General features: G+C 64.7%; 1 protein-coding gene across 1 annotated transcript in view; it reads right to left on the bottom strand.

The window, feature by feature from the left end:
* Positions 1 to 3: 3 nt before the first annotated feature.
* The window catches only part of MYO15B (myosin XVB), a 37,875-nt gene continuing 22,049 nt past the window's right edge, over positions 4 to 15,829 (bottom strand). The window contains 43 exon segments of the mRNA XM_082443654.1: positions 4 to 408; positions 638 to 778; positions 913 to 1,046; positions 1,231 to 1,364; positions 1,621 to 1,736; positions 1,901 to 2,046; positions 2,223 to 2,319; positions 2,455 to 2,532; positions 2,635 to 2,729; positions 2,822 to 2,937; positions 3,039 to 3,115; positions 4,446 to 4,522; positions 4,921 to 4,993; positions 5,084 to 5,147; positions 5,316 to 5,437; positions 5,873 to 6,027; positions 6,138 to 6,249; positions 6,475 to 6,616; positions 6,687 to 6,811; positions 7,005 to 7,123; positions 7,295 to 7,370; positions 7,923 to 7,982; positions 8,207 to 8,319; positions 8,785 to 9,004; positions 9,106 to 9,196; positions 9,294 to 9,549; positions 9,626 to 9,730; positions 9,901 to 9,979; positions 10,206 to 10,406; positions 10,505 to 10,626; positions 10,775 to 10,873; positions 11,076 to 11,160; positions 11,286 to 11,350; positions 11,448 to 11,548; positions 11,787 to 11,948; positions 12,421 to 12,493; positions 12,708 to 12,886; positions 12,972 to 13,207; positions 13,311 to 13,406; positions 14,672 to 14,802; positions 15,014 to 15,071; positions 15,375 to 15,488; positions 15,653 to 15,788. Coding sequence (XP_082299780.1) covers positions 28 to 408; positions 638 to 778; positions 913 to 1,046; positions 1,231 to 1,364; positions 1,621 to 1,736; positions 1,901 to 2,046; positions 2,223 to 2,319; positions 2,455 to 2,532; positions 2,635 to 2,729; positions 2,822 to 2,937; positions 3,039 to 3,115; positions 4,446 to 4,522; positions 4,921 to 4,993; positions 5,084 to 5,147; positions 5,316 to 5,437; positions 5,873 to 6,027; positions 6,138 to 6,249; positions 6,475 to 6,616; positions 6,687 to 6,811; positions 7,005 to 7,123; positions 7,295 to 7,370; positions 7,923 to 7,982; positions 8,207 to 8,319; positions 8,785 to 9,004; positions 9,106 to 9,196; positions 9,294 to 9,549; positions 9,626 to 9,730; positions 9,901 to 9,979; positions 10,206 to 10,406; positions 10,505 to 10,626; positions 10,775 to 10,873; positions 11,076 to 11,160; positions 11,286 to 11,350; positions 11,448 to 11,548; positions 11,787 to 11,948; positions 12,421 to 12,493; positions 12,708 to 12,886; positions 12,972 to 13,207; positions 13,311 to 13,406; positions 14,672 to 14,802; positions 15,014 to 15,071; positions 15,375 to 15,488; positions 15,653 to 15,788 — 5,362 coding nt within the window. The 3' untranslated portion in view covers positions 4 to 27.

Below are 15,829 nucleotides of genomic sequence, written 5' to 3'. Positions count from 1 at the left end.
CCCTGTTCTCTCGGGACTTTTATTTCCTCAGCAGCTGCTGCTCCCAGGGCTGCGCTCATGCTCGTGTCGGGCCAGGGCCCAGGTGGGCATCTCCCCCAGACTGGGCAACATCGGACGCCCAAGCCGAGTTCCTGCGGCGCCCACCCCAGGCTCAGGCCCAGGCCCAGGCCCTGGCCCACCCCAGAGGGAGTCTCGTGACTCTTTCCCAGTTGAAGTCGCTATAGCAGCCCCTCCCCGTGGGCCAGCTGGGCTGTGCTGCAGCAGGTTCCAGAACAGCCAAGCGGTGAAGTCCAGGCCAGACTGGCCTGACAGCACCCAAAGGAGACCGTCCGGGTGAGACTTGGGCCAGAGAGGCTTCCTGGCCTCGTCTCTGCCCCTCCCCCACTCCTCTTGGGTGAAGCCCGGCCACTAAATGGAAGGAGAGTTGCGGTCCAGCAGGAAGGTGATGGTGTGCTTCAGCTCCTGGGCCTGCGCGGGCACAGGCCTGTGAGGCCAGGGCTCCCCAGCCAGCCCCCTGCCTCTGCCCCCAGCCCCACCACGCCGGAGCAGTGGGCAGCAGCCTGGGCCCAGGCTCCCGGGCACACCAGGCCTGGGTGAGGCGCTTGCCACCTTCTCAGGGCGCACAGAGGCCACCCACCTGCGGCAGCTCAAACCAGATGGTCTGGGGGTTGTCAGCCGAGCCATAGTTGAGTTCCAGGCCAGGGGAGCCCTCAGCCCCCAGTGGGCTCAGCATGTGGAGCCGCTGCAGGTCCCTCAGGGCGATGGAGCAGTGCAGGTCCTGGGGGCGGGGAGGGGGGACGGGGGGAGAGATAGCAGAGCTTGGTCCCTCTGGGGGAGGGGTCAGTGTGGGTGGTGGGAGACGAGTGGCCCGAGGGTGCCCAGGCCAGCACTTGGGCCAGGAGCCTGGCCCACCTGAGAGCTGGGGTCCATGAGGATGAGGTGCTGGCGGTTCAGCCCCAGGAGGCTGGGGCTGGGCAGGGCCGGCTTGCTCGCTCTCAGCACCATGTAGACAGTGTAGCCGAAGAGGGGCAGCTCACTCACGGCCTCTGCAGGTGGAGGGGTAGAGCAGGAGTTCTGACCGCTGGGGCCCTGGCACCTGCCGGACTTTGCCCCCAGGACAGAGGAGAGCGCGGGGCAGGTGGAGAGCTTCCTCAGCCCCTCCACTCTCACCCCCGCTTCCTTGCTGGGGCTCCCGCCTCTGCCCCAGCTGCCCCCTAGCCCCAGACCCACCGATGAAGCTGATCTGCGCTTCCTGAGAGCTGCATCCTTGCAACTGCCTCAGCTCCTGGCCCATCAGCCTCTTCACAGCGGCCACGTTCATCTGCCATTGCAGCTGCTTCGGCAAGTAAGCCAGTAGGGCTTGCCTAGGACACAGCCTGGTCAGTCAAAGCTGGGCATACAGCAGGTGCTAAGTAGATGAACCAGTGGCTACCATGGGTGAGACCGGGGATCCAGACACATGAACGAGGCGTGGGCTCTGCCCTTGAGCGTGGGGGGGTGGGCAGGTGTACCCAGCCCCCATTTGGTTAGGGCCACAAAGGGCACAAGTGGCCTTGACCTTGGAGGAGGGCGTAGGGGTGGTGGGGTGACAGGAGGCGTGAGGGCTGCGTTCACACTCACTCTGAGGGGGGCCCCTCGTGGTTCCTGCTGAGGTGCTGCAAGGCAGCCAGCCTGGCGAGTCGGGCATCTTCCTGGGCGCTGACCAACAGCTTCCCCTGCAGGTAGTCCCACAGCACCTGAGGGGGGAGCAGTGAGGGGGCAGCTGTGCCCCGAAGCCCCACCTAGTGGGTGGCTCCTGGGCCTCAAGCCCTCCCCCCACCCAGGGAGGGACTCTCCCTCAAGCTGCAGCCGAGGCTTCAACCGCCAGCGGCACGGCAGCACAGGGCCGAGTGGGGCTGACCTGGCCGTAGTGGGTGCTGACGTAGGTGGGATTATCGAAGTGCAGCGGGGTCTCCCAGCCGAGCCGCCGGCTGTGCAGGCTCACGTCCGGACCCACCACCTCGCTGTTGAGGTACTCCCGGGGCCACAGGGGCCGCACCAGCTGGCCTGCGCGGGGAGCCTGGGTCCACAGCCTGCCCTGCCGCCCGGGGCCAGCCCCGCCCACAACCCTGCCAGCCCCAGCCTCCCCTGCCTCCCCCGTGGCCAAAGAGCGGACTTGGCAGGCAAGGCCACGTCCCTGAATCCAGCTGGGCCACGCTTCCTCCCCACGCCAGGTGGCCTACCTTCCCCTTTGATGAGGAAGAGGGCAAATTCCTGCACTTCATGGGGGTCCGTGATGCCCATCTGCCCACACATCTCCTCCAGCACTTCTGCTGCCACCTGGACATGCGGACAGGGCCGTGACGGGGGTGCTGGGGAGGGAAGGAGGCTGCGGGAGGGGAGGGGTGTCCCCAGAACTGATGCCCACGGCTTCCCTGGGTCTCCCCAGCCCCTCCCCCGTGTCCCCGTGCTCACCGTGAAAGTGTGGATGTTGGCCTTGTACTCCACACCCCCGGGCAGGTGAATTAGGAGCAGGTGGGCAACTTGTCCTTTCTGCCAAAGCAGGTGCGGGGTCAGTCCCCCAGTGGGCAGAGGCCCCAGCTCCCCCCACCGAGAGGGAGTCCCAGAACACCCAGCCGCCTGCACCCCCAATACCAGGAAAGCCTGCATCTCGCCAGGGGAGGGCAGCCGCCGGCGCCCCCCGTACTTGACTGTGCGCTGGAGGTGCTCCTGGCACCTTCGGGCCAGCTCTGCAGAGAGGAGCCAGGCTGGGGTCATGAGCATCTCCAAACCCCTCCCCAAGCAGCCGAGACCCCAGCCTGGAAGCCCCTCCCACCGGCACCTTGGCTCAGGGCCGAATGCTGCAGAAACTTGGTCACGTAGGGCATCAGCGAGGTTGACGGGGGAAAGTAGCCTGTGAGGAGGCTGAGGAAAGTCCAGCCTCGAGCGCAGGGTGCCCTGCGGGGCAGAGAGCCTGGGCTTTGGGCCGGCCGGGCAGCAGCACTCTGGCCTGCCCCCGAGAGGCCCGCCACCGACCCCCGCCCGTTCCCCACACTCACGGCCGGGGGTGTCCTGTGATCTGCTTGATGGCCTGGCAGTAAATCTCATCCCTGAGGTTCTCCTTCTCCTGGCACAGCTGTGGGGACAGGAAGGGCAGGGGGTAGCGGGTCGGGGGCAGAGCTGCAGTGCAGTGCGGTGTGGTGTGGTGGAGTGAGGGATGGCGTGGGATCTGAAGTCAGAGAAGTCCTGCCAGTGGCCGTGGGTGGTGGGCCAGGTCAGGGTGACAGCCCACCGTCATCTCTCGGTCTCGGTCTCACTCGGATTAATAGCATCTGCACAACTGGCCACTCGACTAAGTCGCCGTCTTTACCTGCTTCCAGGCCGTGCTCGGCCCTGTCCTCTTTCTCTCGTCCCTCTCTCTTAGTCATCTCTGCCTGACCCCCTCATCTCCTTGACCTCTAAGGGCTGCGGTGCCCTTGGGCCTCTGTCTGCTGATGACTCCCGGTGCCTGCCTCCAGCCCAGACTTCTCCCATGAAGCTCAGACCCTCCACTTGGAAGACTGGGACTTCAGACTTCACGCATCCCAAACATTCCTCCACCAGGCCGGCCCCACTCCTCGCTCAGGCTCCCTTGTGGAGACCAGCATTGCTCTGGCCTCGGCCTCCGTGTCCTCCTCGGGCCCTCGCTCTCACAGCCCACGTGCACTTCATAGCAAACCCTGCTGCTTGGAGTCTTTCTTCTCCCCTCTGCTGCTACCTCTGGGCCTGGGCCAGCCAGGTCTCACCTGGGATCGTGGCAGGAACCCTCTCCTGGCCCTTAAACTCCCAGAATCGCAAACAACCGCCAGAGCGACCCCACGAAACGTAAGCCACGTCTCTCTTCAGAACCCTCCAGTGTTTTCCCAGATCTCGAAAAATCCAAGTCCTGACAGTGGACTACAAGGCCTACCGTGGCCCGGACCCACTGTCCCTCCCGGTCCTCCCCTTCCACGCTCCCCCTCGCTCACTGGGCTCCAGCCACACTGGCCCTGCTGGGGCCGAGGCTCACCGCCACCACCACCCCCCCCACCGCCTGCATGCGTGCCCCCATGCCCTGCCCCCATGCGTACGTGCCTCACTCCCTGGCCTCCTTCAGGTCTCTGCTCCAGGGTCACCTTGTCACCAAGCCTTCTGCACTGTAGCAGCCCCTCCCCTGCTTTATCACTCTCCACGGCACTCTTTGCCCTGGACACGTTGCATTAGGGTTTACTGAGTGTCTCCTCTAACCAGGTTGTAAGCTCTGCAGGGACTTGGCCTGCTTGGTTCACTGCCCTGCCCCCAGCATGTAGGTGCTCGATAACTAATTTTGAATGCTTTGAATGTATAGTGACCAAGGGACAGGAGGTCCCAGGGAGGCCCAGGCAGGAGGACAGGAAGGGGCCCTCAGGGCTCACTGACTCCCCACCGCTTCCAGCTCACTTTCCTACCTTCAGCAGCCCGTAGAGGAGATCCAGGTCGTTCTTGCCCCGGGGCTTGGACTGGTCCCCCATAAACTGCATCAGAGCTGCGGGCAGGATGAAAAGCACGGTGAGCTGGGCTGGGGGCCTGGCCCCGGCTCATGCTGTCGCTATGCAGGGCCATCTCATGCCTTGTTCTCAGAATGCGTGTAAGCCAGGCAGAGCGGCAGTCTCAGCTGTACCGATGAGACAGGGTTCAGAGAGATTCTGTGGCCACCCAGGGCTACACCAAGCGCATAGCAAGCCGGACCCACCGCTGCCTTCCAGCCCAGACTCCACACAACCCACAGCCCCTTGGGCATGAGTAGAAGTGGGTGAGGGCCATGTGGTATAGGAGCCACCATTGAGCTTCCCCGAGTCGGCAAACTCAAGGAGAGAAGGCGACCAGGTGCCCTGGGTCCCAGGCACTGCAGACATGGCGACCTGGGACACTGTGGCTACTTACCCTGGAAGCTTCCCACAGCCTGCCTGTTCACGTCCTCGTCACTGACGCTGATGAGCGATGCCTGGATGGGAGCCTGCGGCCAAAGAGGCTGGCTGTGGGTTTGGGGCCGTGGGGGCCAGAGGGCAGGTCTGCTGTCCCGGCTCCTCCCCACCGTCCCCCTTACCTTGCTGTACTGCACCAGGCTGGCCATGGCCTTCCTCTCAGCAGCTTCACCTGTCTGGCCCAGCCTGAGGGGGCGGAGGGGAGGACAGCCCTGCTTGCTCAGCCCTCCCACCCCCATCCCAGGCTGGGTAGGGAGGGTGCTAAGGGCCCTGGCCCGGTGGCTCTGAGCAGGCAGTGTCCCACTTCAGGGACACCGAGGATGGGCAGGCATGGGGCGGGCCCAGGGCACTCACAGGGTCTGGGGCTTCCGGAAGTAGCGCAGGGCAAATTCCTGCATGGTGTAGTCGGAGTCTGTGGGCAGGGTGACGCAGGCCACAGACGGGGACAGGCTGGTGGCCAAGTTGTCACTGTGTGCCTGGCTCCAGGAGTGGGTGGGGAACTTAGGAGCACAGGAGATCTAGTGCCACCCGAGAGTCCCCTGGCCTGTCCAGCGGCCCTGCCCCAGCCCCCACCCCAGCCCAACCTGAGAGAAGCAGGCAGAGCAGCTGCAGTGAGCACACCACCAGAAGCCAGGAAAGTCAAGAGCTGTTTATTGAGCGTCTTCCAGGTGGTGCCGAACTAGCTACCACGAGGGCCACACAAGAGGCAGACAGCCCAGCCCCTGCCTGCAGGGAGCTCACAGCCCTGCTGGGGAGACAGGACAAGAAATCGGGAGCGGGCAGAGAGGCGGCATCAGACCAAGCGCTGCCCACCAGGCGTGGGGTGGTCCTCCGCCGCTCTGGGGCAGTCGAGCCCTTTCTTTCCTCGACTCCTAGTTAGGCCTCGCCTCGGCCTCTCCCATCTTCCTCACCTCCGACGCCTTATCCCACTCTCTGTGCTGCAGCTGACTCTTGCGCCGGCCATTCCTCTGCTGCATCGAGAAGGAAGAGTCTGGAGCAGCAGCCGGCTGCACTATGTCAGCAGGAAAGAGTCCGGAACGGCCCCCGGTGGAGCCAAACTGCCAGCCTGGGGGAAACATCCAAGGATGGTGCCTCACCTTCCTGGCCCCTCTGCCCCTGGAGGCTCCGCCTCGTCTGCCCGCCGGGTGCCAGCCGCCCTGCTTGCCCCGGGGATACCTGGCTCCAGAGTGGCCACCGGCAACAGCTTGATGAGGTCCCCCCGTTGGAAGCTGAGGAGGCTGTGGTCGTCAGTGAGGTAGCTTCGCAGGGCAATGACGTAGCCGGAGTCCTGCAGGCGGGCGGGTGAGCGGCCAGCCTGCTTATGACTCCGTCCTGCCCGTCCCACCTGCTCCCCCGTTGGCGTCACTCTCCACCAAGCGCCCCCAAGTTCCAGCCCCGCCCCAGGCAGCTTGAAGGAGCTTGGCTGACGGCCCCGAGACCGGGCAAACCAGACGGGGTACGACGCAGCGGTGCTGGAGGCCCCCCGCCCGGCCCCTCACCGGCCCACACTTGCCTTCTTGAGCTCGCTCAGGAGCAGCTCAACCATGGCCTTGATGGCTCCCGCCCGGCCTGTGTGCAGCACCAGCTGTTCACTCGTCAGTGACAGCTCCAGGCTGGAGCCAGCCAGGCATTCTACGCCCAGCACCTCAGCAAAGCTGTGCAGAGGGTGGGGCGTGAGCTGGGGGCCGTCTCGCCAGCCCACCCCACACCCCAGCCCAGGCTCACCTGTACGAGCAGAGAGTCTTCAGCTGCGGCTGGTCGGGGTGGAAGCTGGGGCCTCGGGTCACCTTGAGCAGTCTCAGCCCCCGGTGGGACACAGCCAGCAGCTGCACGTCGCTGCCACCCTCGCCCTGCCCGGAAGGTGGCTGGCTCATGGACAGGCTCCGGGCTCCCCGCCACCGTCCAAGACACCCTGGGGCTGCTCAGGCCAGTGCTGCTCTCCGTCGGTTCCACTGGGGCCCAGCCCACCCCCAGCTCTCATCCTGCTGCAGAAGGCCAAGCTGGCCTCCAGCCTTGGGCGCTGCCACCCCCAGCCTCACTGACCGAGACGGGGAAGATGCGGGAGAAGTAATTGGCCCAGTTGTCCCTGGCGGCCACCACGATGCGCTTCTTGACACTGTCCTCAGCTGTGTCCAGGGAGTCCAGGCCCACCTCCAGGTCTCCTGTTGGGCAGAAATGGCCCCAGGCCGTCCTCAGGCTCCCTCTGGGGAGGGACCCCAGAACCTACTCCCCAGAGGGAGCCTGAGCGGGGACCCCAGAACCTACTCCCTCCCTCTGGGCAGGCCCAACCCCCAGCGCTCCGGCTCCCTGACTCCAGGGTCCCTGGGCCCTACGCAGCAGGTCTTTCATCCTGTGCCTCTCGTCCTGGGAGATCCGGATGCAGGACTCCGCAAAGGTGTCCCTCAGGATCTGGGGGCAAAGCCAGGCGGTCACCACCAGGTCCTGAGGCCACAGCCCACCCCAGAAGCAGCCACACGTGGAGGAAAAGCTGGAGAGCCCCATAGGCACGTGGGTGGAGCAGGGAGGGATGCCTGGCCTTCCAAGCCCAGGGCCACGTCCACCCGGAGCTCCCACCTGCCTCCCCCAAGCTGCTGGCCCTAGTCCAGCTGCTGCTGTCAGCTGAGATAAGCTTCCCTGAAGGAACAGGACTTGGGGGAGGGGGGGGCAGCTACTGTAGAACTGGGGAGAACAGACGCAAGCATCCGGGAGCATCTAGAGGTGGCAGAGGGACAAGCTCCAGCGAGCACCTGCTGTGTGCCAGGCCTGTGTTGGGTGCTGTATACGCTTTATTTTTAATCCTCGTCATAAGTCAAAAATGGTCCTTGTTCTGAGGGATGTTGTGAGGATTAAATAAACGAAGGCAGGGCTTGAAACACACCAGCGCCCCGCAAGTGGGGCTGTTCTCGTGCCTGGGGTGGGGGCGGTCTGTCTGTACACGTCCCACGTGGGCTGGGCTCTCACCTGCTCACAGAGGAGCCTGAGGCAGTAGGGTTGGCTGAAGTTCTCCCGGGGGTAGAACACCTGGACGAGGGCAGGGGCGAGTGAGAGTGGGCAGGGACGGTGCCCCCGCCAGCCCCCCTCCCGCCCCACCTCTGCCTCCTGGGCCGGAGGAGGTGGGGCTGGGGAAGCAGCCCCCAATGTCTGTGTGTGGAGAGGAGATGCTGGGGCCCCAGGCTGGCGCCCCTACAGCCAGCGCCCGATCCCCCACCCAGAGAGGCCAGGCTGCGGCCCACCCTCGTGCCCACCTCCTTGCGCAGGAACAACCTCCAGGGGGCGCTGGCGTAGGAGAAGCACACGCTGCCCGAGGGCACAAGCAGCTGGGTGGAGATCCCCTGGTCCCCCATGAGCTCCTCAAAGCCTGGCGGATGGAGGGGCCGAAGGGCATCAGGCGAGGAGCTGCCCAAGCCGGAATGATGCGGGCACGGGGAGAGAAGACCCTCGGGCCACTCGGGCCCCACGTGGCCCAGCTCAGTCCACCTCCGCCGCCTCCCTCCCCCCGCTGCGCCCCATCTCCGGCCTCCGTCTCCAGCCTCCTACGTTCCCCACTGTCCCTGCCGTGCGTGGGCCCTCCCTGACCACGTCAGCAGGGTCACTAAATTCCTGACGAGGCCCACGCCCTGTGACGGTCCCTCCATGCCAGACAGGCCCCAGGGGTGCCCGGGCCCTACCCCCCACAGGAACGCGGAAGCTGGGGCTCCTCACCCACGGCTCCAAAGTCCGGAAGCGCGAGCAGCTGACCTCGGCCGTGAGCGCTGAGAGGCCCTTGGGAATCCTGCCCCCGCCCCCCACAAAGCCCACCTCCCGGGGATGTGGGGTTTCTTACCGTGCGGCTCAGCTGGAGGGGTCGCTGGGTCCCAGGATGGAGGCAGCGGAGGCGCTGGTGGAGGCGGGGGTCTCTGGGCAGCGGGTGGCTTCTGGCCAAACAGCTCTTGAAGGGGCCCCTGCTTCTCCTTGATGGATTTGGAGGGCACAAGCCATGGCTGGCCCTTGGGTCGAGGGGCCACAGCTGGCGGGGGGCCCTTCCCTGGGCTGGGGGACAGCGTCTGGGGAGGCACAGAGAATACACCCAGGCTGCGTTTACCCCCGGGAGCCTCAGGAGGACTCTGGAGCGGAGCGGCACGCTCTGGACAGGACGGGGCCTCACCGAGGGCAGCGAGGAGGCACCACGGATGCCCAGCTTAGCCAGGGCCTCATCCTTAGGGTTGTTTTTCTTCAGGAAGATTTGGGGGGGCTTCCTGAGAGGAGGAGGAGGAGGTCAGGAGTCCACAAGGTGACTCCGGGGAGCGGGCAGCCCCGGCCGCCCTCCCCCTCCCCACCGCCGCCGGGGTGCACCTGGGTGGCTGCACGGGCACGGGCACGGGGCCTGGGCGGCTCTGGTATATGCGGATGATGTTGCGGATCTCCCTGCTGGGCTCTGCCTTCCGGGGCTCAGGGTCCGAGCTACGCACCACGGCTCTGCCCTCGGCCGGCTGGCGACCACCGCCAGGCCCCGCCTCTGTGGCTGGCTCAGCCTCAGCCTCCTGTGTAGCTTTGACCCCATCTCGTGTCAGTGGCTTCTTCACTACCGGGGGAGGAGGAGGTGACGGCACTGACCAGAAAGAGAGGAAAGATGTGAGACCCTGTGCCGAGCCACAAAGCCTGGCCCTCCCCCCTCTCCCCGCCACCTGCTCTCTGTTCCTCTTCTTCCGGCTCCTCCTCCTGCTCCTCCCCCTGGGGCATCTTCACCTTGGCCGGAGGCCTCATCGTCTTCACCTTGATCTGCGGCTGCCCTGTAAATGCCCCAGATGGCCCTCTCTATTACTCTCCACCTGGCCCACCCATCTGGGCTCCTGGACAGGCCACACTGACCTAGAGGAATAGAGTGCACCCCGCCGTCCCCTGGCCAGGCTGGGGCGGTGGCTGAGTTTCTGTGTGGGATTGCCACCCCAAGGGCCCTCACCCAAGTTCTGGAAATAGTCCCATTTCTGCCGGAAGCTCTTGGGCTGCCGGGGCCTGACTTCAGCCTCCTGTGAGGTCTCCTGTGGCAGGAAGGGAAAGAGAAGGAGCAGCCCTGCCGGACAAGCTGCCACTCGCAGAGCAAACCCACTTGGATCCGTGGGGCTGGGGCCTGGCGGCATCTCTTCTGCATCTTCCTGCGCCCCCCCAACCCCGTGTCTCCCACTTCTGTGGCCTTGGAGCCTGCTGCCCCACCCCGGCCCTGCCACCTGCCTGGCCTCGGATCCTCACCCTCAGGCAGGCACCTACCAGTTCCAGGTCACGCTCTGGCTCCTTCTCGGGGGTGGGTGTCTTCTTGGGCTTGGGGGTGATGGCTGGGGGTGGAGTCAGGGAGGCAGCTCCAGGGGCCTGGGCCTGGGCCTGGGCATGATGCTCCAGGGGCTGGCTCTGGCGCTGCTTTGCCTGTTGCTCCAGGGACAAGGCCATGGCCTGGGTGGTCATCTGCTGGGCCTGACGGGGGAAGGGTGGTGTGCCAGGTAAGAGCTGGCCTAGCCTCGCCCCACAGATCTGTACCCACTAGGCAATCCATGGGCCCTGCCCGTCCTCACCAGGATCAGCGCCTGCTGGTTGATGAAGTTCTGCTGCTGGACTGCCAGCTGCCTCGCGTCCACGCTGGGAAGCAGGGGCTGTGGCTGTGGCTGTGGCTGCGGCTGCGGTGGCACCACCACGGCTGCGAGAATGGCAGGCAGTCAGGGCGGACGAGCGCCATGGCTGAGCTCCCAGCCCTCTGCCCACTGTGCCCTCTAGACCCCAGGCAACACCCTCCCTCCTCCAGTCCCTACCTGAGAAGGGACCCAGTGGCTATAGTCCAGCCTTACCTGGCATGGCAGGGACCGCCCCCATTGCTGGCATCATGGGCATGGGTGCGGGCATCATGGCTGGCTGGTATCCAGGCATCTGCATCATCCCTGAGTACACTGAGGGAACAGGGCCCCACCCCCAGGTCGGTCCCTACCTGGGCCCACAAACGGCCTCCCTTTAGCCCCAGGCGAAGAGAAGAGTATGGGCCTCCAGGGTGCTGGCCGGAGCTCGGATTGCGGCTGCATGGGGGTCCCAGGCCATGCTTGCCTGTGTTGCTGGGCAGGGAGGCTCTGGATGGGTACTCAGCCCCGCACTCACCCACAGGGTAGCTGCCTTGCTGCATGGGCCCCATGGCGCCCCCTCCCTTCATGCGGCCACTCAGAGCCCTGCCTTGCTCCAGATCCTGAAGGGACAGAAGTCACAGGTCCCAAGGTCAGAGCTAGAGCCCTAGGAGGGATGGGAGGGGCAGCAGAGGCCCCAGGGGTGTAGGGGCAGCAGTGGGGTGGGGTCTGCGTGCAGGACACTCACGCTGAGGCACGGGGAGAAGAGGTGGTCCAGGAAGCCATCCAGGTTCCCTGAGGTCTGGGACTCGCCTGTGGAGGGTTACTGTCACCTGCCTGGGGCGTGGGGCTTCTGGCACCCCCACTCCCAGCACTCTGCCAACCTCAGTGTGCCCACTCCCAGCCTTACCTGTGCGACTCCTGCTGGGCAGAGTTAGGGCTGGGCCTGGAGGGGGACCTGGGGGCAGTGAGGGGGCCTGGATGCCAGGGGCCGGGGGGATGTCCTCGGTTCTGCAGGAGATAGTGGGCCCAGCTAAGGAGGTGCCCTGGCCGGGGAGTTCCCAGGTTGAGGCAAGGTGTAGAAGCTGCTGTGGAGGTCATCCCCATGCGGTGGGCGGAGGCTTGGGGGCGGGCGGGCTGGGCCTGTGGCAGCACCTGTGAACCCCCGTGGATGACAGGGTGGCTGAGGGGGTCACCTACGACAGGATAGGGACAGGAGCAGGCCAGGGGTGCTGTGGGTGGCACCTACAAGCCACGGGGGGCGATTGGGTAGCTGTGGGGACCGGCCGGGTCCCCCAGGTCCTCGGTCCGGCCGATCAGGTCCAGCACGAAGTCGCAGCCAGCCAAGTCCTGCCAGGAGTCCTTAGAGTGCAGTGACACAGACCAGCCACGCGGGGGCGGATCCAGGCCTCTGGGTGAGACAAGGGCACGTAGCAGAGGGTGGTCAGCCAGGAGGACGACCATCCGGAAGGGACAAGGACCTGAGGGTGGGCTGGGGGGAGGGGGTTGTGGAAGGGGACAGGAACCTGGCCGAGGACCCAGTTTCCCTCAGACAGCTCTCCTTTACCTGCAACTCACAGCCCTCTACTTCTACATTGGCTCTGATGCACTTATTCATTCAACTTGATGAGAATCTGGACCAGATCTAGCAGGTATACTCTCTACTTGCTCTCCGTCTTGAATCTACTGTCTGGACCCTGCCCACCTACCCCGCCCCCTCGCCCCCATCCCGCCCCCGGAAAGCAGGCTTTGGCCTTGGGCCTGCGAGAGCAGCCGCAGGAGGTACTTGGCGGGAGAGCGGGCTGGGAGCGTGAGGGGAACCAGGAGGCGGACGGCATAATGGCCAGCGTGGGCTACACTCGCCCGTCCCAGGCCCCGCACACCTGCTCTGCAGAATCCACCCGGCGAGCTGCTCCCCTGTGGTCCAGGACTCCACCTCGGCCGAGTAGCACTCCTCTGCAGGGACGAGGGGTAGGGGCAAGAGTGAGGGACAGCAGGGTCCACCCGGACGGGAAGGGGCTACTGTCCCGTGGCGGTTCCGAAAGCAGGAGAGCAGGGAGGTCAGGGTCACATCGGGAGGGCTGAGGCGGGAAGGGGGTCGAGGGAGGGCGAGAGTGCCGGGCAGGCTCCACTGTGGGCCTGGGGAGGCCCGAGAGGAGGCAGGCGTCACCGTTGAAGGTGAAGACATCCAGCGCCATGCGGCCCCGCCTCCATCCGGCTGTCCACTCGAGCTGGGTGGGTGGGTGGGCCCGCTCGGACCCAGGGGCCTGCTGCGTGTGCTCCAGGGCTCCCAGCAGCTTGTGCTGGCACAGTGCTGCCATGCCCCCGGGGGCCTGGTCGGACACAAATCTGCGGGCACAGCACAGGGCTGCCGTGGGTCTGGGGGTGGCCTGCTGGCCACACCCACGGGGCCCCCACCTGCCGGGCCCCTTACTTGAGCAGCGGCTTCTGCAGGGCGGACACTGGGGGGAAGGCGCTGAGCAGGACGGCCAGGAGGGCCCAGCCGCGCTGGCTCTGCTGCTCGTCCGGGTTGCGCCAGAGCTGGGCCGCGAGCTGGCTGAAGAGCTCGTTGCGCAGCCCTGGCCGGCGCTGCCCCTGCCGCACCAGGTACTGGCCCATGGTCTGCTCCTGCCAGGGCTCCAGGGACCCGTCCCCCAGGAACCGCAGCATCTGCAGACACAGAGAGAGGGGAGGCAGGACGTGCGGGGCTCCCGGTGCCCGGCCAGCGCCCCTTGCACGGGCCCACCCTGCCCCTCCCCAGTGTGTCACTCACCACCTTGTTGATATCCAGGGCATGCTGAGGGTTCTCACCGTCCAGTCGGGTCAGGGGTTTGGTCAGCAGCTGCCCAGGTCTGGGCAGGGATGGCTCCTGCAAGGAAGGAGGGCGACACGGCGCCTGAGCAGGGGCTGGTGTGTGCTGACCTGCCAGACACAGCCCCGGGGGAGCCCCAAGGGAGCACGCGCCCTGCGAGAGGAAGAGGGGCCGGTGAGCAAAACCATCTTAAAAATACATCTCGGGGGGCTTCGCTGGTGGCGCAGCGGTTAGGAATCCGCCTGCCAGTGTAGGAGACACGGGTTCGAGCCCTGGTCTGGGAAGATCCCACATGCCGCAGAGCAGCTGGGCCCGTGAGCCACAACTGCTGAGCCTGCGCTCTCTAGAGCCCGCAAGCCGCAACTACTGAAGCCCGCGTGCCACAACTACTGAAGCCTGCGCGCCTGGAGCCCGTGCGCCGCAACAAGAGAAGCCACCGCAATGAGAAGCCCGCGCACCGCAACGAAGAGTAGCCCCCGCTCGCCGCAACTAGAGAAAGCCCGCGTGCCGCAACAAAGACCCAACGCAGCCAAAAATAAATAAATTTATTTTTTAAAAAAAAAGAAAAATACATCTCGGGACTTCCCTGGTGGTCCAGCAGTTAAGAGTCCACGCTCCCAATGCAGGGGGCCCGGGTTTGATCCCTGGTCAGGGAACTAGATCCCGCATGCCACAACTAAAAAAGGTCCCGCATGCTGCAAAAAGATCCTGCACAGGCAACGAAGATCCCGTGTGCCGCAACTAAGACCCGGCGCAGCCAAATAAATAAATAAATATTAAAAAAAAACTCTCAATCACTCCTTCTGATTAGAAAACTAAAGCTCATGCATGCAGAAAACTCAGAAAACACTTAAAAGGATGAAGAATAAAAACCACCATTAACATTCCACTGCCAGATATAACCACAGTTAACATTTTCGCCTCTTTCTTTCTAGTCTTACTTTCTACGTGTAGGTACACACATCATCTCCCCACCCTCAAAATTAACAAAATTGGGATCATACTCTACGTGCAGTTTTGAATCCTGCTTTTGTTGCCAACAGTGTAGCCTGGACACTTTGCCTTGTCATTCAACATGCTTTAACTTCAATGGCAGGGCAGTGCCACAGGTGTAACCAAGGTGTGGCACTGCAGATAAGTAACCAGCGACACGTTTAGGTTCAACAGATTTTCGGAGCAACGCAGTTGCATCCACAGCCCCACAACAGGAGAGGGAGGAGGGGACTGGAGACAGAAGGACAGACACAGCTTCTGCCTGACGGGGGCTAACGTCTGGGGAGATGTGGGCATCAGCCGTGTACAGCTAAGGCCTGGGGGCCCACCTGAAAGCCGATGGAGATGAAGCTGGAGAAGGGGAATTGGTCGATGTCGGGTGGGAGGGTCAGGCTGGGCCGTGCGGGAACTTCCGGGGGCATGACCTCGGTGATGCTCTCGGCCAGGGTGTGCTGACGGCCTGGGATGACATAGGCGGCAGCCCAGAAACGCCCAGGTAAGGTGCCTGGCTCTGGCACCGCCTCCACCTCTCAGCCTCAGCCCCCAGCTCCAGTGCAGAGGGAGCCGGGCAGTGAGCTGGGGGGACCCAGAGCATCAAAGGGAGGGACCACAGGGACAGAGCCTCCGCCCAGGAGGGGGTCATGGCAAGAGCGACACCCATCAGGACTCACCTTCCGCTGTCTTCAGCATGACAGCCAGCTCAGCTGGGATCTCCAAGCACCCCAGCTCCTAGTAGGGGGGAGCAATTGACCAGGAACTAAGGGAAGGGGCATAGGTACCCAGGGGCCCTCCTCACCCCCAGGGCTGTAAGCTTCCCCTCCAAAGACCAAGGATTCTAGTCCTGGACACTCAAACAAATAAAGCCCCCAGAGCCCTCAGAGGGAAACCAAGGGCACCCCAGGCCTCTTCTTGGGGCACAATGGATGGGCCTGAGGGACAGGACCCACCTCGGCACCGCTGGGACCCCACGCTCCCCCTCAAGCCAGGCCAGGTCCAGCAGGCTCCCAACCCTCCAGCTTCCAGGCCGCCTACCATGCTTGGCCCCTTCTCGGAGGTCCCGACTCTGTGCCAGCTCCGCCGATGCCCAAGCTGTTGGGGGAGAGGCAGGAGGAGATGACGCCCCCGTGAGGTGTCACCAGGAGCTCCCTAGAGGCCCCTCCCCCACTCAGCAGTTCAGCTGCCCTCTCCTCCTCCCAGGAGGACCCCACACCAGTGGAGGAAGAGGTGCGGACCCAGGGGGCCAGCTGTCTGCCCCCAGCCCTCCAGAGCCCTCACTAGCCTTAGCGCCGTGGCTGTCTCTGCCCGTCTACCAGGGCACCAGGAAGAGGAGGGAAGAAGGGAAGGGATGGTCCCAGGGGACAAAGTCCAGCCAGGGAGGGACCAGAGAGGGGGGCAGTATGTGGGCATTGACCTTTGAGCTGCTTTATGGCCCTCAGATTGGAGTCACTGGGCAAGAGGGGAACAGTCCAAGGGAGGCCTGGAGGGGA

Source organism: Balaenoptera physalus (genome assembly GCF_965194825.1).
Source record: "Balaenoptera physalus genome assembly, chromosome: 20".
In the NCBI taxonomy this organism is placed as follows: Eukaryota; Metazoa; Chordata; class Mammalia; order Artiodactyla; family Balaenopteridae; genus Balaenoptera; species Balaenoptera physalus.
This window is presented reverse-complemented; position numbering and strand designations above follow the sequence as displayed.